Raw genomic sequence first — 20,425 nt, forward strand, 5'->3', positions numbered from 1 at the left:
TTTTACATCTCTCACCAGGTCTTGGTCATCAATTACATCTCTCACTTGGTCATCAATGGTGTACATCGAGTTAAGTAGAAGTATAGCCGGGTCCAATGGAATGTCTTCTGATGTTATCTTATTTATTTCTCTGAGAATTTGGGACCAGAAGGCTTGTAGAACTGAGCAAGACCATCAGCAATGATAAAAGTCGCTGGTGAACCCACAACCTTTCCAACACTTAAAGCTATTATGTGGATGCATGTGTTGCAGTCTAGCTGGAGAGAGATACCATCTGGTTATAGTTTTGAAAAATTATCATCTTATATTGAAGATCCTCGATTTGTTAGGGTAGGAGCTCCAGATGCTAGACCATTTCTGTATGGATAGATTCTCTTGCTATCTTTGTTCCAAGCTTTAATGTTGGGTAGGATCTTGCTTTTTTCTGTATCCCATATGATCTTATAGAGAAATGAGAGGAGACCTTTTGATCCAAACGATGTTTTGCTGAGAAGTAACTCAAAGTTTGTTTTGGGCCGTGTGAATGAGACCATTTCCTTCACTCGATCTATAAGACTCCTGATTAGATAATGATTTAACCAAGAAACAGTGGCTTGTATTCTATCCTCAAGTTTTGTTTTTGACAGAATCTTTCCTTTGTTAATTAAGTCCTGTAGGCTTTTCAATCCAGATGCTGTCCACGACGCAAAAGCACCCACTTCCAACCCTGGCGGAAACCATGGCTGAAAAGTGTAAGTGGAGAGATTTGGGGGGCTAACAGTTTTTTCTTCAAGTCCCAAATTCTAATGTTTGAGGTCAGGAAGGAATTATTTCTTAAGGAGACTGGTCTGCTTGACGGAGGCATCCATAGAACTTCTTGAAGAGTATTTGGTGACACATGACTGTTTGATAGTGCAGCTGCCTGGTAATAATGATGAAGTGATGGAAGACCAAGACCACCCAATAAAGTTGGTCTGTACAATAGACGGCGATCAATCCTGGATTTCTTAGAGTTCCAGAAGCTAAAAAGAGAACGTTGTCAAACTGTAATATCTTTGTTGGAGATGTATATCGGTAAAGCTCTGAAAAGGAAGAGGAAGCATGGGAACACGAAACTTTGTATCAATTGAAGTTGGTCCGCAAGAGATAATTGTTGTTTGTTCCACTCCCGTATTTTACCTTGCACATGAAAGGTACTTCCCTAACGTTCGCATTGCAAATACAAAGTAAGCTCTTTCTAGATGTACATTACCAGACTATACCTTCACTCCACTCAACTGTTAATTGGGTCACCATTTGTACTTTGTTACAAGACATGGCTGGATGGCTTAGGCTGAGCCAACTGAAACTGAATCCGACGAAGATGGAGGTTCTGTGCAGGCCAAGGGATGGATCCCACTCCCGACCTTTGATGGGGTTCTGTTGCTGCCAGTGCTGGAGGTTAGGAGTGCTCTTGGATGCCTCCTTAACAATGGAGGCCCAGGTAGCCGCCATTGCCAAGTCTGCCTTTTACTACCTTCGGCTGATCAGGCAGTTGGTTCCCTTCCTCGAATGCAACGACTTGGCAACAGTAATCCATGCAATGGTCACCTTGAGATTGGACTACTGTAATGTTCTCTACATGGGGCTGCCCTTGTCGCAAATCCAGAAGCTATAGCTGGTGCAAAATGCTGCGACCAGGTATTTAATGGGTCTCCCAACGTGGGAGCACATTCAGCCTGTGCTGAAGGCATTGAACTGGCTACCAATAGCATACCGAATTCACTTCAAGGTGCTGGTTCTTACCTTTAAAGTCCTTTATGGTCAGGGACCTACATACCTGAGGGACCGCCTTTCTCCACATGTTCCCCAGAGAGCCCTGCAGTCAGGGTCCCAACATTGATTGACCCTCCGTGGACCCAAGGATGCCAGGCTGGCTACAACCAGGGCAAGGTCTTTCTCAGTGGCGGCTCCTCTCTAGTGGAATGAGCTCAGAGGGGATCAAGGCCCTACGAGACCTTATGCAGTTCCCAGGCTTTCAATTAGGAGCCGCCCCATGAACCATGTTCTCTGAAGACATCAAAAAGCTTGCGCCAGCTGCACAATGTTAGACCTATGGGCTGACTGAGAGGATGGTACACTGAAGGTCAACCGCCATCTTTTATCATTAACTGTCACTGAAGGTAATGTTATAATTGTTTTATATTGTTTTATGATCATCTAAATTATTTACTCTGTTTTATTCTTGTGTAAGCCGCCCTTGGCTGGGAGGACAGGGTATAAATCGGATAATAATACTTAGGAGCAGTTGCTTTTCTTTGGGATCTCGAAACTAACTCAGCACATTTTACTTCCAGTTTCTACTGATACACCAGCTACAGCCATGAACTAGTCAAGGAGACCCATGTTCTAGTCACATATAGGGTAGATTACTGTAATGTACTTTATACGGGGCCATCCTTGAAAATTGCCTAAAACCTTCCAACTGATTCAAAATGTGGCAGCCAGGCTGTCAGGAGCTCAATACATAACACATAAACATCTCTGTGCTGAGATCTGCACTGACCGTTTCCAGGCACACTTCAAAGTGTTGATTCTTTAAGACCGCAAATAGCTTCAGCTGGGATACATACAGGACCATCTCTTCCCATACTGTTTAGGCCCAGCAATTAAAGTCCTCATGTCAAGGCTTACTCTCTGTGAATCCATCACAGACCTGAAACATGAAGCCACCAAGCTGCCTTTTTCAGTGGTGCTTTGTCTGGCATTTACCTTACTTTCTTTTAGGCACAACACCAGAATATCTGTATTTTGAACTGAAGGGATTCCATTTTTTAAAGACAGTGTTTTTATGGTCTGCTTCTAGTCCAAGGATGGTTTATGAACACCATTTTAAGCTACTAAATGCTTAACTGTTATGGTTTATTGACAATTGTTTGATTTTTTTTTGTTTGTTTCCTTACTTTGTGAGCTGCCTTGAATTCTCTGAAACAGAAGCATAAATTTTTCTTAATAGCAATGTTGAGGAGTATGGTATGCTCAATAGCCATTACTCTAGATTCAAGATTCCCCTTCACATTCATATTTTGCATCCTAGATTCTTTTCCACCATAGCAATCAAAGACAGTTGTAGAGCGATCTACACTTTTTCATTTTAGTAACTTGATCTAGAACTAGTAAATGTTCTCTAAAACTTGCTGGAATTAGTGTTCTGAACCTACACATTTGGAGAAACTGCTCTGCAGAACATTACTGGGAGTAGCCCAATTAAAGTAACCCTTTTTTGAGATATGAGCATGTGTCACTGTAAGAGTATTTTTCACATTATGAAAATAGCAGTATCATTCTCTAACAAGATACACACAGGCCAAGCAGAATAGTGAATCTAATTTTATCACTAGGAAAAACAAGCTCTCTCAGGAATGGATAACTTGCTGTCGCAAAAAGACATGCAACCCACTCTTTTATTCTGCAGTAAGACCCAGTGAGTATTGCTAATTCACCTCTAGTGAAATGCATTAAGCTTGCAGCCACACAGCTCTATCAATGACATTTATGTTTAGAACTCTCAGGATCAGTGCTAGCATTTTTTAACCTTTCCAGTATTCTTACAAAATTATTGTTGTTCAGTCGCACAGTATGTAAGACTAAGTATCCATATATAGAAGTACTGGCACAAAAATGATCTTAAGGAAGCAGCAACAAACTATTTCCATAAGGAAGTCCTTATGACTACAAAGACTTCAAAAACCTTGGTTATTACTTCAGGCATATTTCTTCCTCATGAGATTTCTTGACTTCCAGTGGTTGATACTATACTGAACTTGGCCCTGCCTCCTGAACAGAAGCAAGCAAGTTGTGTAAAGCTGAAATATACAATTTGTATACAGATCATACAATTCAGCTTTTATTAATAAAATAGGTTGAGTATACAGTCCCGATAGGTACAGTCAGCAACCTTTCAAAGTAGTATGAAATATAGTTTATAGTGTATACTCAGGGGTTCCAGCCTTAATATTCCAGTTGTTTCTTAATAATCCAAGTCACAAAGTTTTCTGCAAATCATATTTGTATATTCCTCCCACTTGTATGTTATTCAGTTAGCATTAAGAAAAAGTTGGAATACTAACCAAAGTTTTATTGCTATCAACTAATTTTGAAATGACCAAAGGTGTTTAGAAAATGCTACTTGTTAAGATAAGGTTGTTAGCAGATTGCTCACTCTGTCAGAACTGGCAAAACAGCGTTTACTAGTTGCAATTCCTGTTTATAGAACTATACTGAAGTTAAAAATGCAGAGAGACAGGGACTTTGGTGGTCAGTAGGAGCCGGAAGTCTATGAAGTGAAAGCTGCTTGGCAATGAGTATCTAGTTTTTCCTATTTGTAGTAGAATGGAGGCCACACAGAAGTTTAGCCTTTTCTGTCCCAGGTTTCTATATTTTAGGCATTGGTTGTGAGCTTTTACAAGGGCTTTTGAACAGCCTAAAGGCACATGACAATTGCACTTCATGATGAAAAAAGATAGGCACTTTCTTTTGATCTGATCTATGGAGCAGTGCTGATCAAGTACAAGCTATCACAATGCTGTGTTTTCACTTCTCATTTCAGCAATTTTGCTTGTATCAACAGTCTGGTCCATTTTCCTCAGCCTTCTCTGGAGTCTGCTCTACACATGGACAGATTACATATGAAACAGCTTTCCTATCATTCATTCTGCATTAAGTCTACAGAGAAGAAAAAAAAGCAAATAATGCTGCTGAAGTGATGTATTTGACAGTTCTACAGTTTAAATGATACAGGAAGTAACTTGGTATAATACATTTCTGGTACAATAGAATCCCAATGCTCAGCTTTTATTTTTCCACATCTACCTTTTTCTTTATGGTATTTTGCAACTATGTATCTGAAAAATAAGCCCCAAACAAAAAAACTTCAGCCAAACTCCCCTTCCTCCTCCAGCTTTATTGATAGTTTAAAATTACATTTCTATATTCTAGGACTTCAATTGCTTTTACCATCTGACTTTAAAAACTGATTACAAGCAAATGAAACTCAACAGTTGTCTAAGTGATATAGTATACAAAAATAACATCTTGATTTCTGTGAAAATGCATTTCTTTTCAAGTCCTGAATAGCTCCAAATTGTGTATGCTCTAAGCACTGATGTTCTGGGTTTGATTTAGTTTGAAGTATTTTTTCAACGTTTCCCATTACCTTGTTATTTCATATTAGACACTCACTTATTGTATTACTGTTACTTCAGTTCTCGATTTCTCCCTTACTCTCATGGCCAGTAACAGGCATGTGCATTGTTTTGTTTATCCCACTTAGCTATATGCTCTAGTTAAGGCCCCATACAGATATTATTCGATGTCATTATACTGCTACTGAGGTCAGACAATCCAAGGCCATTATTGTAATAAAGTATTTACTGTGGAAGTTCAGACACTTCCAGTTTTCCTCCTGCATACGATCACTTCCATGGAACCCAGGGAGGCTTTGCTGGTCTGACTCAACTCTTTCCACTCATCCATCCCTATTCACCAGTGGCACGGAAAGGGGGTTCTTTAACAAAGCATTATACATAACACCTCTACCAAACTAAACATAAACATTTTTTGTAGTTAAATGCAGAAAGTCGATTTTTCCACCCCTTTCCTCCTTTTACACGGCAAGTAAAGCTCACTGGCCTGGGAGTAGCCTCTATCTGCCAACCTTTGGCCAGTGAAGAGGATTCAGAGAAAAATAATACAACCATCAATCAGAAAAAGGAGGGGCGACAAAGGAAAACAGTTAAGCTGTAGCCTCAATTGTGCATTCCCGTGCAAGGTGTCCTGACTCGCCACAACGATAGCAGTTGACTTCACTAGTCTTGCTGCAGTTGATGGCCACATGGCCAGTTTCACCACACCTGAAATTAGACAAAACAGCGTTTAAGCAACACATACAAGAGTAGATCTTGAAAAATACCAGTTTTTTTTGGAAACTGCAGCTAAAGTTCCTTTGCCATTAACTATCTCTAATCCTAGACTATGACTGGAATTGTCTAGGCAACACAGATCATACACATAGAGAAACAAGGAATACAATACAAGTTTTTAGGAAGTCACACAAATGAGATTTAACAAGTAGTCAGGCACATTAGCCACTGCCAAAGGAAAGACACAATACTGTGAATGTCTAAAATCTCCTGGGATTACCTACCTCCAAGATACATGCAGTCATACCAGCAAAAGGCCAGCACTTTCTATTACCTACCATATTTTTATCCTAGCCTTTCTGGAAGGAACTCAAGGCAACATACATAGCTTTCCTCTCCATTTTACCCTCACAATTTTATTGTGAATAGGCAAAAGAACAAACGTTTAGACAACCTTCCATACTTTCAAATATGGAATAACTGCGGAGTCGGTTATTTAACAGTTACGTTAATGTAATGTTCATTTTTGTAGCTATAAGTCTGGTTCTTACCTATAGCATTTCACTTTGGTGCAGTCCTTCTGAATGTGTCCAAATTCCCCACAAGAATAGCACTTCTGCTCATCAGCATGGTCGCAGTCACGAGCCAAGTGGCCAGGTTTGCCACAGTTGTAGCAGCACTGCTCTCGCTCTCTTTTGGGTTCCTTACAGTCCTTCGCAATATGGCCACCTCTACCGCAGTTATAGCAGGCTTCCACAATAAGAAAAGGAACACAACAAGACTATAAAACCTTGATAGAGTAGGACAACATGTATTTAACACATCTGCTCTGATCTTTGCTCTCCAAAATTTAGTAATATTTACCATCCTCCTGAAGATCACAATCCTTGGCAAGATGGCCAGATTCACCACAGCGGTAACAGATATCTGGAAGTGATGAAGACATGAACTGGAAGCCTGTTTATAAACAGAAACGGCATTTAGAAGTAAGTCCAAAGTGCACAAAAACTTAAAATTAGTCTTGATCTTTTCCAAATGTTGAAAATGGGAAGTTTTTACAATCATTGAGGCAAATTTAAATATTCTACTTTAAAACTCTATATACAATGAAGCATCTTGTGAAAGTAAAAAACTACCTCTGCCACGGCTTCGCATTCCACGGCCACGGCCAATTCCAGTTGGGCACTCTCGAGCCCAATGGCCAGTACGGCCACACTTGAAGCATTCGTTGCTGCTCATTGCCACAGTTAGGCTTCCTATGAATGAGAAGGTAAGAGTTACAGCATGAAGTATTTATGTTAAATGTGTCAGAAGTTTACACCAATCACTTCTTTTTCCAAGCCCTTATGTTCACTGCCCAAATTAAACCTGGCCTTTAATTCACTTTATCAATCTATCAGCATTCTCATTAATTTGGGGTGGTCAGATAGCACCATCAAAAAACTGCACTTCAATATTTGCACTTTAGTTACATGATAAAAGTGCTACAATAGCCTCAACAGTTCTACAGTAGTCAGTAACATTTTATGAGCAATTCTAAAAGAAAACTGGAACAGTGTAATGCTCCTATATACAATTTATGACAGATCTATGCAAATGGACTGGAAAGACATATCTACCTATAATATTACTTTTTAATGGTTAACATTTGAAACCTCACAACTCTAAAACCTAATACTGCCCTCAAGTCTAAACTAAGTCATGGCTACATTAACACGGTCTGAAACATCACCAGTTTTCTATACACTACACATCCTTCCATAACTGGGAGAAAATGGATGAATTAGAGTATATCTGTTGATGTTCACTATGGAAAACATGGTTTTGAGACCACTGAATACCTCTCTGATCTGTGATGGACTGACTGAAGAGGAAGAAGCAACTGTTTAGCCCAGGCTTAACTCAAAATATAGGTTCTGTTAAAACCCTGAAACCTTAAAACAAGGAGGGACATAAGATAATCCGAATGAAAAAGCAATACATGGAAGAATGCAAACGCACTTTCTGCATGACACTCCATATGATCAAGATATATCGCAACTATAGCTCCCTCCCAATAAAAAAATGTTCAAACATGGAACATAGTCAACCTAGGTTTCCAACGTTAATAAAGTTAAACTAAAACAATTTTTTCTAGCATACATCAAGAATTCAGGTATCAGAGAATGCTTGACAGTCTTGTAGCAATATTGATTCAGCTTGTAAAAGTTCAGATCAAGTGTTCTTATTTGTTCCTATCCCTTTGGACAGGATAAAACGGTTGCAAAGGCAGTATCAACCTGCTTAGACAGATCCCTCTTTTAAATAATCGTGTATGAAGCAGGTTCTGGGAAATTATTTTCAGAATTAAAGGGGTACCAAACCCTTTTCACCATGTTGTCTAAAACCCCCCATGTCTTTTCAGACACTGGAAACAAATCAGATGAAATAAAGTACTTGGGGGAAACCTATGAAATTGTTCAAGCTGCCCTTGCTTGTGCACACCTTCTCTAGTACCCCAACCATTTAATATATTTGGCAAAGATCTTGCTTTTAAACAAATTAGACTACTTCTCTAGAGATGTAAAATTTCTGGAAATTTTGAAGCTCAAAAAAAAATTGGAATTTTCCAGAAAAATTGGAAAAAAATGCTACATTAGCACTTCTTTTCCAGATTGAAAGTCATTCTGTTACTTTAGGAACATAAAATATGACTATGGATATTTTTACTTGGCATGAAATTATCACAACTAGCACATTAAAAATATAGTGTATCCAAACAATGATTACAAACAGAATACCCACCCACATGCAAAAACAAAATTGAAACCTTTTATTGTGACAACAGCACCTCCTAAAGGAAGCAATGCATCTAGTTCTTGCATTAGAGAGTTCAGTTTGTAACCTAGGACTTGCTTGTCCTCAGTGCACAGAAATTAGATCAGTCTGACACCATACATATTTTTTTAGAAATGATTTGGGAAATATTTGAACATCTTGTCATCATGTTAAAATAAAACGTTCCATAATTTTTTTTCTTTTTTCAATTTTTCTGGAAAAAATAAAAAAGTCTTCAGGGAAAAATGGCTTTTTTCCAGGCCTTCACATCTCTACTTCTATCACATGTACTTTAAACCTAATTGATAGCTCAGAAGGACAAACATAATTGCTTCAAGACCTCAAGGACAAACCAACCAATAAGTTGCCTCATACAAGCAGACTCACATCAGTTTAATTGAGATTTTCCACCATCATAACTGGGATGCTACTGAAGAAGTCTCTATGAGATCAGCTACCTCTGCTACCCAAAGGGTTGGAATTTCTTGCAGGTTTTAAAGCAAAATACATAAATGAAGCACATATTTAGTGACACAATATGGTGGATGCATCTATTGGTGACCTGAATGGCTCCACTCTAACAAGGCAAATGCATTTTCCAGGCTTTCCTATACAAAAGACCTGATTTTCTAACTGTGATTAACAAAGAAATATCTACTGTATCAACGCTATGCCTTCTTCCAATCCAGTATCAATACAATACAAGGAAAAGAATGTTAGAGTCTTGCTATTCAGTGAAAACCCATCTGTATCAGCAAAATGCCAAAATCATAATTGAGATGTGTACAGCAAAACAGACTACAGTTAAATGCCATCCCAACCAATTTCTCTGTCTGCCTTCCTTTGCCCTCTCCTTGTGTCAAGCTCCCTGCTTCACCCATTCCCATCTGCTGCCTTTCCATAGATTCCCAACACCACCTTTTTCCACCTCTTCAAGTGCTTCTGGGTCAAGTTTCCCTTTTCTGGCTGCTGTGTCTTCCATTTATTTCCTAACAGTTATAACAGATGAAATAATGAAATATACTTGTCTAATTCAGCTAAAGCCTATATACATGGCCACATATATTCCCACTGACCTAGACACAGGCAAATGTTCAGTCTTTCTAAATCCCTAAAAATATACTATTTCAGTTGTGTTCAAAGCAGCACAGCATGCTAATGGATGCTGACCTCGAAGTTCAAATCCGTACTTGGACATTCATTTCCAGATTTGTTATACCCAGCACAATTCATTCCTTGCCCTGTTCACACCAAATGTTTGAAGTTAGGGCATTTTAGTTGCTAGGCAACCTTCAAACTGACAGCATGAGATTCCCAGAACCTACTTGCTATTCTGAATCAGGTGATGCTAATTTTACAAACACCTGAGCTAAACGAAGCATATACTCACATTTGATGTGGAAGATACTTAAGCCTGCATAATCGGACCGCTTTTTAAAGCTTTCCAAAATACTGTTCCTGCACAAAAGGAACACTTGGCAGGTGAATGATGACATCCTCCAAGTATAGCCTATTGCCATTTTATTCCTCTGAACCTTCCAATGGCAGCTCTCCTGCTTGTGCTAATGAAGCTGATCAGAAGCAGGATGACAATATATAGACAAGCATTTTATTTTAAAGCTGCAGTCTCGGGCATTAATGGACAGTGTGGGATAACTGTTCCAAATACATAACATGAAGTAGTATGTGGATAACTTCCAAAACAGAAAAAAATACTGTCACAATGTATAAATGGCAGTCTTGGAAAACCATTCTACGCTGCTATACAGGGCACATGTCCTCAGAGACATGTTTTGGTTGGCCTTGGTAGCTGGCTATGATTTGTGGTCATCTCTAACCCTATTGCTCCAAAGTCTTTTGATATGGGCAACAGAATCTCATTTCTGATTTCAGATGCACTCAAAATGTCTCCAAAGAATATGAACTCAAACAGGGAAGGCATGTTTGTCAGAGAGAGGCAAATGTATTTGTGGATCAATACAGATCTTCAGTTCACTCTTCTCCACATCCCACCCCCAGTGCCTTAAGTGTAAGATACAGCACCTGTAAGAAGTGTTTCCTAATAGGGGCATGTTAGGACTTCACAACAGGTCTCTATATACTCCTCCAGAAAGACAGTTCTGTCAACTCATGCTACTTTTCAAATGCAAACATGAGAAAGCAGGTCTGGATGGCCCAGTGTAGCCTGATCTCAGAAGCTATGAACAGAAACACACCAAGCAGGTGGACTCAGGTTAGTATATGGATGGGAGACCACCAAGGAGTCACTTTGCAGAGGAAGACAATGGCAAACCACCTGTTAATTTCCTGCCTTGAAAACCCTATGGGGTCACCATAAGCTGGCTGCGACTTGATGGCACCTTACACACGTGCATGGATTTTAATTATGCAAAAAACCCCACCCTCAATGTTTGTCTACACACAATCACTGCAGGTTTCATCCAGACTGACAATCCTTTTACTAAACTGCTAACATTAAAGATTCAGCACTTATGGAGTTAATGAGGTCAAATAAGTTTTATATAACTGTCATGACAAGTTGGTTCTTTTTGTGAACTGTGAAAGGAATGCTACACCATTTTGGTTTTTTTTAAAGCCCAAATACTAATCTCAAGCATGGTTAAGGCCATTCTTAAGTCTAGGTCAGGACCTAGCAAACTGTCTAAAACCACCTGCTGCTGAGTAGGTATCAAGTAATAGTCCCTTGGTAAGATACAACTGGGCACCTCACACAGCAGCAGAGTGTAACTATAATAAAGACACCTTTTTATAGATGCCTGCCTATGAAACCTGAACACAGAAACTTTACCAAAAGTTACCAAGGAGATCTGGCAAGTCAAACATGGTAATCACCACCACAGGAAGTAATCAATTTGACTTTACTCTGATCTAATCTTCCAGACTTGTTAGACAACATCTTGCATCAACACTCAGTGCCATTCTTTACAATGGTAGGCTTCGAGTAACCACAATGCTACCCACCCATGGATGACAGTTTCAGAAGTGCTGGGAGTCTTAATTGCAACAAAACTGTCATTCTGATCATAAGGTCTACCATAAAGTTCCAAGGTCACGATAAGTAACAACAGTGATCATTGCCTTCAACTACCATTATTATACACTCCTTTCCTTGAAATGAATGCTGCACTTGCAATATGTAATGTTTTCCCTTACAGATTACTCAGATTTTTTAAAACTGGAAAGACAATTAACTGAGATTTTTTCCTTGATTAGATTACTACTATCTGAACTTTTAAATTTTTCTACAAATCACTGTTGGCGTTCTACTATCCTCCCTTATTATAATTCTTCCAAACTGCTGTCAAATTTCTACAGAGTAACTATTTTGCACTACAAAGAGCCCAAGAGCACACCATAAAGACTAACAAGTTCATTATGGCATAAATTTTGTAGAATGGAACGACTCTGTCAGATGCTAACTTTGAATAAATTATAACCAAGACCAATGCACACATACACTATGTTTTGTTTCACACGACCTGCTATTGACACAGGTAAACAGATCAGCTGCCAATTTTACATAAAGCAGCAACACATACTGGGTATTCAGATGTGGTCTTCCCAATGATGGTCACTGGTCAATAATTTAAAATTTCCTAACCTACAAGACCTCTTGTAATCTACAGAGGACCAAGCAGTTCTAGCACATGTCCAAAGACTTTCACTTACTCTGCATTGTTTAAATTGTCATGTCATGATTTATTTCAGATTGGTATAATCCTAGATCTATTTGCATTACCTATCATTTGTATTATCTATTGATTGTATTAATTTACACTGTGTAATCCACCTTGAATATCAGTGGGAAAAGTAGGCTATAATCAACTTATTTTTGAAATAACCCTGACAATGCATATAAGAGTAACTAACTGCTCACCCAGTCCTTTCATAGGTGAATTTACTTGCGAGTAATCCACCCAAGTAAAACCACCTTGCTTCCTCGTAAACACCGATAACATCGTTCTGTATCGCTCCCTCCCTTTCTTTCGCACGATACCTCCATAATGACGCCAGACAAGCAGCAAACAATAAAGCAAGTCCGAGAATCGGAAAACTCTAACCCAGAATCACAAGCTATCTGCAGAAAGGCGAAGGCAGCAGCGCCCTCAGTCCAGCTCCAGAGTTACACTGCCAAGCACGTGGAGAATGCGCGGGCGGGCGGGCAGCGGCGCCACAGATCTAGCAAGGAGAGCCACCTCCCCCCCCCCTCCGCGTCCCTACTAAGTAGAAGGCGGCACAGGACGCAGTTCTTGCTTCTCACAGAGTTCACTTCAGCCCCAACGCCGTCGACTTGCCCGGCCTCCCTGCAGATGGGCAGTCTTTACTCCTCTCGCCCTCAACAGTGGGCGGGAAAAACGCGGCCTCTCCTTCCCTCCTGGCCTTCGTCGCTGCCTCCACCCCCCCCTTCCCAGTCCTTCCGAGTACGCGGAAGGCCAGGCCAACTCCGAGGCGGGGATAAGGAGAAGTCCCCACTTCCCCTTCACGGGGGGCTGCCTTTCGGTCTCGAGCCGCGACCCCTTTTTCCCACCCTCCATCAGACGGGGCAGGGGAGAATATTTTTTTTCCCGCGCACTAGGCCGAAGCCAGGCAGCGCCCTCCTCCCTCGGTTGGCGGCCCAGTCACGAAGGGCCTCCCACCCCGCAAGGCCTTCTTCCCCTCCTCCCTCGGCCTCCCTCAATCTCTGCTCCTTACCTCCCTCGGTATACCGCTGAGGCCGGGACGTCCGAGCGAGCGGTAGACTTTCCTCTCTCCCTCTTCTCCTCCCTACCTACGTAACGCAAACACGCGGACGCGCGCGAGACTTGACTGGCCTCTTACGCGCCGCTCCTGCTGCCGTTGAGTCCCTGCTGGCTGCGCCACACGCGGTTTGCACACGACCCCACGCGCCCTCCCTGCCGATCTGCGCACGGCTCCGTACTCCGACAGCGCGGCCAATGGCGGAGCGCGGAGCCTTCCGCGTGGCCTACCGACGGCAGGATGGAAAGAGCCAATCAGCACCGTGGAAAGGGGGGAGGAGTCCGCCTACCGGAATCTCCGACGTTTATTCAAGCACTCTTGAGCCGAGAGGAGGGGCTATGCGAGAAGGATGGAACGAACGAACGAATGGACAGGGAAGGAGGGGGGGAGGAGGGTCGACCTTCCCGCTGGCTTTCTTTCGTCACGCCCAGACTTCCCACTAGAGAGTGCGCCCTCACTCTGCCGCGCGCGCAATCCTGTCTCCACCCTCGGTCTGTTGACGCAGCTGGGCTGGCCCAAGCGACGCCTCACTATGCTGCTGAGGGGGGTGATGTTGCCCAACCCTTGTCTGTCAGTGGGTTGAAGCCTACCACCGCCTATTGAAATACACAAGTCGGCATCCAGACTTCAACGAGATGTTCTGCCTTTTGAGTATTCCTGCAAGTCTTGGAGTTTAGCCCTTTGAAACATGCATAAATGTAAAATATTACTGTGCCAAGTCTGTGTTTGCAAACGTCATACAAGGTCACCAGTCAGAGACGAGGAAAGTTACCCGTGGCTCCGTAGTCCGTATTTTTTGGCGCATAATGTACACTTCTCAAACTAGTCGAAAGGAAAGTCGCATTTAGTTGAAAGGACAGCAACCCTGAATGTAAGATGAACCCCCAGAAAGTTTCAGGTGGGCAGCCGTTTTGGTCTGAAGCAACAGAACAACATTTGAGTTCAGTGGCACCTTTAAGACCCAACAAAGTTTTATTCAAGGTACAAGCTTTCATATACAGTAAAATGGAAGTTTCCAGTCCATACATATAAGTAGAGGGTGAGAAGCGAATTAGCATACAACATAATGAAGATTCATCATGCCATATGCTGATTTGCTGCTCATCCTCTATATGTATGAACTGGTAACTTCTATTTTAGTTTATCTGAAGAAGTCTGCATGCACATGAAAGCTTGTGCCTTGAATAAAACTCTGTTGGTCTTAAAGGTGCCACTCAACTTGAATTTTGTTCTGCAGAAAGTTGTACACTGAAAATTTTTACTGGTCATAGCTAATTGGTATGTGAATATAAGACCACCACCCTGGCTGGGGGTTTTTTGCTGCCAAATTATAGCTAACTATGGTGATCCCGTAGGGTTTTCAAGGCAAGAGACATTCAGAGGTGATTTGCCATTGCCTACCTCCACATCACGATCCTGGTATTCCTTAATGGTCTCCCTTCCAAATACTAACCAGGGGTGACCCTGCATCAGCAGCCAAGATTGGGCTAGCCTGAGCTATCCACATCACGGCTGTGGTTGACATACGGGTGGGGTGGGGTGGACTAGTCTTGCATTGGAATAAACACTTTCTTATATCCGTTTGTGAATGTACTTTTCAGGGTAACTCCATGCTACTTTCCCTAGACACAATTTCATGCAGGAATCCCAGATCAGTTTGCATGTTATTTTTCATAACTTACTAATTCTAAATATGGAGCATTACTGAGCTAGAGGCTGTTTTCCCATGGCTATTTTGCTCATTATGCAGAGGCACCCTCAAATTTTCACTAAGGCTCACAGAGCTTCTTCTCAGCCTCAGAACCCACCTGTGAGAGATTCATGACCCATTATTTTGCCCTGACCCAGTTTGAGAACAACTGTCCGTGTCCTTTACTCACCACAGTTCCACTTGATCCTGGAAATATGATCCCTAAGACATCTAATGTATTCTGAATCAAAACTTCTTGCCTTCTTTCATTGCTTTCTTTGCAGTTTGGGGAGAAGGTGTACAGAGGGTATGCAACAACATAGTAGTATTTCTACATTCGGGTAGTGTTGTGTGCAAAGTGAAATCCTGAACTGTCACAAGTGTTTTGATTTTTCTTTTTTTTACTTAAACCTATCAACTAGGATAACTAGCAAGCTTGTTTCAAAAACACAAACAGTTTAGGGGACCTGCTGGATGATGGGCTTAAGCAAAGAGGGAGAAAGGGAAAATGTTATAAGCCCCTGGGTCCCCATTGGGGAGAAAGGCGGGGTATAAATGAGTTAAATAAATGAGAGCCAGTTTGGTGTAGTGGTTAAGTGCGCGGACTCTAATCTGGGAGAACCGGGTTTGATTCCCCACTCCTCCACTGGCACCTGGCTGGCTGGCCTTGGGCAAGCTGTAGTTCTGATAAGAGCTGTTCTTGAAAAAGAGCAGTTTCTGTCAAGAGTTCTCTCAGCCCCACCTACCCCACAGGGTATCTGTTGTGGGGAGGGGAAGGGAAAGGAGTTTGTAAGCCACTCTGAGACACCTTTGGGTAGTGAAGGGCGGGGTATAAATCCAATCTCTTCTCTTCTTCTTCTTCTTCTTCTTCTAAATAATAGCATAATAAAATAAAACTGTCTGCATGTGGTCATGTAGGATTATGGCCTTGGTGCACAATAAAATTATGGTCCCAAAATGCCTTAACATTTGCAAAAATGTTCATTTATATCCTGCATCAATACCCTGGCCCAACAGCTCTTTTCCTTCAATTTTAACCGCACAATAACTCTGTGAAGTAAGTTTGGCTGGCCCAAGGCACCCAGAAAGCTTCTGCATCAGAGAGGGGATACAAACTTTGTAGATCCTAGTGTGACACTGTTATGTACTAACAAAGGACCACACATGCGGTCGGGTGCACACGTGGTCAAGCGCAAGAGCAAAGCTTCGCGATCCGAAACAATAGATTCGCAGGATCCTAAAACGGACCAATAGGTTAGCCCAGATCCGCAAAGGAACCTAAGCTTATTGGTGCACTGTAAATAAACCTATCACGGGTGTGGGGTGTGTTTGTTAGATGTGGTTTGGACCATTGTTCCCTCTAAGCTGAATTAGTGTGAGCTAGCTTACAGTTTTTTAGCCTCCGGCCAGGGTCGGCTCGCCCACTAGGTGAACTAGGTGCTCGCCTAGGGCACGCCGGCCCTCAGGGGCACCAAACTGCGCCCCGCCGCCTTAACTCGGCAATCGCCGCCACCATGGCGGCTGGCGGGCGAGCAGAGGTGGGAAGCGCTGGGGGGTTGCGCCCTCCGGCCTCGCAGCACCTGAAACCCCTCCTGGCGAGAGAGAAAAGAACGCAGCTCGCCCGCCCTCCCCCCTCGGGGGAGGAGGCAGAGGGAGCATGGTGGCGGCCAGCGAGGACCCACCACCAGCAGAAGCAGGAAGATGTCCGGCCGGGTCGCAGGAGGCGCGACAGCAAAAGGGTATCCAGGCCCCACCGGGAGGTTGGCATCTGCACCTCGCCTATGGCGCAGAAACACCTCGAGCCGGCCCTGTCTCCGGCTCACACATTTTTGCCTTAGCTCAGGAAGGATGGCTCCAGGGCAAACTAATTTATGCAGTAGCCAAATCACCTGCTCACAACTTTAATGCCAGTAGCTCACGAAGTAGAATTTTTGCTCACAAGACTCCACAGCTTAGAGGGAGCATTGGTTTGGACCGACATATAAGCAGACCCCCGGGTCCTGCTTCCTTGTCTCAGTTTTGCGGCTTACTAATAAATTATGAGCTGAAATCACTCGACTATGTGTCTTGAACCCAGTACATTTCAAACACTCTGAGGGCTCTTTTTGTAGCAGTAACTCCTTTGCATATTAGGAGACACACCCCTAATGTAGCCAATCCTCCAAGAGCTTACAGTAGCCCCTGTAAGAAGAGCTCTATAAGCTGTTGGAGGATGACTACGTTAGGGGTGTGTCGCCTAATATGCAAAGGAGTTCCTGCTACAAAAAGAGCCAAACTCTAAAACAACTAAAACTCTAAAAACAAACACACAGGGTAGTTTATGTGTGTGAAACTGTCACAAAAATGTGGGTCAAGCAACAGTATATGGAGGTGTTTCAATATATCCTTATTGATCTATAGATTCTCTAAGGTAATATAGTTTAAAACGTTTTGCAAAGAAAGGTATTTTTGAAAAGCAACCTCCTTGAATGTCTTTATAATTATCTCTAGAAGCCCATATAAGGATAGTATGCAATTTTAGGAAGTGAGTCATGTGGATAACTTTTAGGCAGGGCAGAAATGATATCATTAACAAGTTTGCTCAGACAAAGTAACAATGACTTAGTTACTAAAATGTATATACATTTAAATAAAAATATAAAGACAATTAGGCACTATTAACTCAGCAAAGGAGTTCTGTAGTGCCTTGCATACTTTTACATGCTAAAAATAGCCACGTTCTCATTTTAGCAGCATGAGAAACCACAAGCAGGAGGGGTAGGAGCAGAATCATAAAAAGGTATATATGGCTTGAGGTTAAAAAAAGTAGAGCTGAGAGTAGCAGACTGATGAACATGTCAAAGATTCTGTTAGCAGGACTGCTTCTTGAATGCCACAACTTACTTTGTTCTTACTATTTATTACTCCTAAAGTGTTAGCAGCATGCTGGGTCCTTCTGTTAAATTCAGAAACAAATTAGGGAAAAGATGCAGTTCATATTACCACACTAGTGTGGTTGTCAATGAAAAACCACTTCTGTGCAGCTGGGCTTCTTCCCAGCAATGATAACATGGCACATATGTCATTCGCTTAGGCCACTCCAGTCATATGATTTCCTTTCTATCCAGCCCATTTTTATCCTGCCTTTCCATGAGGAACTGAGAGAAACATACATATTTTCCCTCTTCCATTTCCTCTCTCAACAACCCTGTAAGGTGGGTCAACTGAGGCAGAGTGACTTGATCAGGTCATGACAAAATTATCTTTGGGTCCCGCCCACAAATTTAGAAGCCAATCTCATGCTTTAACCTTTTGGTTTTGTATTTTTATCAGCATATCTTCTAATTATTGCTACCACAAAAACTAATCTTAAACTCTTCACTGTTTCTTGTAATTGTATTAAAACAGTGAAAAAATGCTGTATATAAATAAATCTGGTATAAATCTGGTTGTTTGTCATGACCACAGTATCTAGGCTATTTTGAAGCAGCTGTCAATGTACCAGTAGTAGCTCACATTCTAGAAGTTGGAGATATCTGCTTCAACCCTAATCTATCCCCAGTTTCTTCTAATTTCATTATTGCTTTAAAAAGCTCAAAATTGAATTGAACATTGGAGTCAATACAGAAAACAACTGGTTCAGAAATAAATTCATCTACCACGATTTGAGTGGTAAAAAATTAACATATAAACAAGCAATGACAAGAACTTCCTGTACATGCATTTTTATATCTTACAACAAGGCATTTTTATGTGAAGTGATAAATAAACTTTGTATTTCTGGTGATCACTGAGAGAAGCTACATTAAAATAATTGCTAAAATACTAGGCACCACAATGACATTTCTAGGCAACCTGGCACCTTGGATTTGTCAGTGTAATTCACGTTCTTTTGTTGGTTTTTTTGCTTTTTAAAAAAGATGTCAGTACTCATATATATATATATAAGGTTGTGCCAGTTTTCACCAGTTTTCCCCATCTCTGCAGATCCCCACCAAGCTTTTCCTGAGGGTGCACGCTCACTTTCTCTGGCTGAATGGGGCAAGTGGGCAGATTGAAAAAAGGTGTTAGTAGGGCACCCGAGACCATCGAGTACCTTCATTAAAAAGCCCTGGTAATTTGTAAATCGATTCTACAACCTGTGTGGTGTTTTTACAATTGTCAGTGGATTGTTATATTTTTCTGTCCTTGAGACTTTTTGTTGCTCTGTTGGCCACCTTGAATTTAAGCAGATAAGACAGGATAGAAATATTAAATAAAGGAGAATTCGTCTATCCTTTTTTTAAAATTTGATTTTATTTCATAGTCAAATACAGAGCGAACTATAACTCAGCTACGATAATACAATAACAAGTAAACAGACTTAAAAAGAGATACACGGCAAGATGCCCTTTAAACAGTATGTTCTTATACATAGGTCCCGGTCACACGGGCCGGAAAATGCGGGGGGGGAAGTGTGGCTGTTTGCCCCGGAGCAAAATAACGTGCAGCCGCCCGATCACGCGTCCCATCGAGGTCCCGTGGTTAGGGGTAAGGTGCCGATCACACGGCTATCCTGCAGCGCGGCAAAGAAGCGACGTGGCGCGATCACATCAGCAATTGCTAGGCGCTGCTTCCATGGCAAACGGGTGGGTTTTTTACCGGAGTTTGTGCGCATGCACCATTGGGCGCTTTTGCACATCCAGTGGAGACTTGGGGGGGAGGGACCTTGTTTGCGATGGAACATCGGCGGGCGCCGGATGCCACGAAATTCCACCAGAAATACGATCAGAAGCCTGCCCTTGCCCCGTGGTTTCCGGAAACCCGTACCTTGTAAGTACTAGTTTTTTACTCCGCATCTTCAGCGGAAAGCCACGGGTTAGCCACGGGAGCACTACGCTTCCCAGATGTTGCGGTGTGATCGCGCCCAGAAAATCCGCCTATAATCCGTATCTTTAATGCAGCAACTGCTCCGTGTGACCGGGGCCATAGTTACATAAAATGTAGAACATCGTAGAATTTACCTGGTACATTATAGTTTGGAGGCATATAGTTGCTAAAGACATATTCCAAGAATGGAAACCATTTTAATTGAAAATTACTACCACAGGTATTGGTATTAAAGGACGAGACCTTGTCTGATAGCTTGTCCATAGAATAGAATTCCCATAGTTTAGCAATCCATTGAGTGAGAGACAGGACTTTTTTATCCTTCCAGTTGTTGGCTATGACTGTCTTTGCTGCAGTCAGGAATATCGAGATCAACTCCCTCCACAGTTTGGGGATTTCTGAGTCTCTCCATAGATCCAGTAAGTACAGTTCC

The 20,425-nt window shown here is 41.9% G+C and overlaps 1 protein-coding gene across 2 annotated transcripts; it reads right to left on the reverse strand.

The window, feature by feature from the left end:
* Positions 1–4,890: 4,890 nt before the first annotated feature.
* On the reverse strand, positions 4,891–13,622 carry CNBP (CCHC-type zinc finger, nucleic acid binding protein). Of its 2 annotated transcripts, none has more exons than XM_015407439.1 (5): positions 13,410–13,622; positions 7,016–7,135; positions 6,744–6,836; positions 6,431–6,629; positions 4,891–5,870 (listed from the first exon to the last, which is right to left on the reverse strand). In XM_015407439.1, the coding sequence occupies exons 2-5, from the start codon at positions 7,116–7,118 to the stop codon at positions 5,753–5,755; spliced, it is 513 nt and encodes a 170-aa protein (XP_015262925.1). In that variant the 5' UTR covers positions 7,119–7,135; positions 13,410–13,622; the 3' UTR covers positions 4,891–5,752. The 2 variants fall into 2 exon arrangements, with proteins under 2 accessions (XP_015262925.1, XP_015262924.1); XM_015407438.1 differs by having other exon boundaries at positions 6,431–6,632.
* Positions 13,623–20,425: the final 6,803 nt, after the last annotated feature.

The sequence above is a fragment of the Gekko japonicus genome, unplaced genomic scaffold (assembly GCF_001447785.1).
Source record: "Gekko japonicus isolate JY-2015 unplaced genomic scaffold, Gekko_japonicus_V1.1 scaffold408, whole genome shotgun sequence".
Lineage (NCBI taxonomy): Eukaryota > Metazoa > Chordata > Lepidosauria > Squamata > Gekkonidae > Gekko > Gekko japonicus.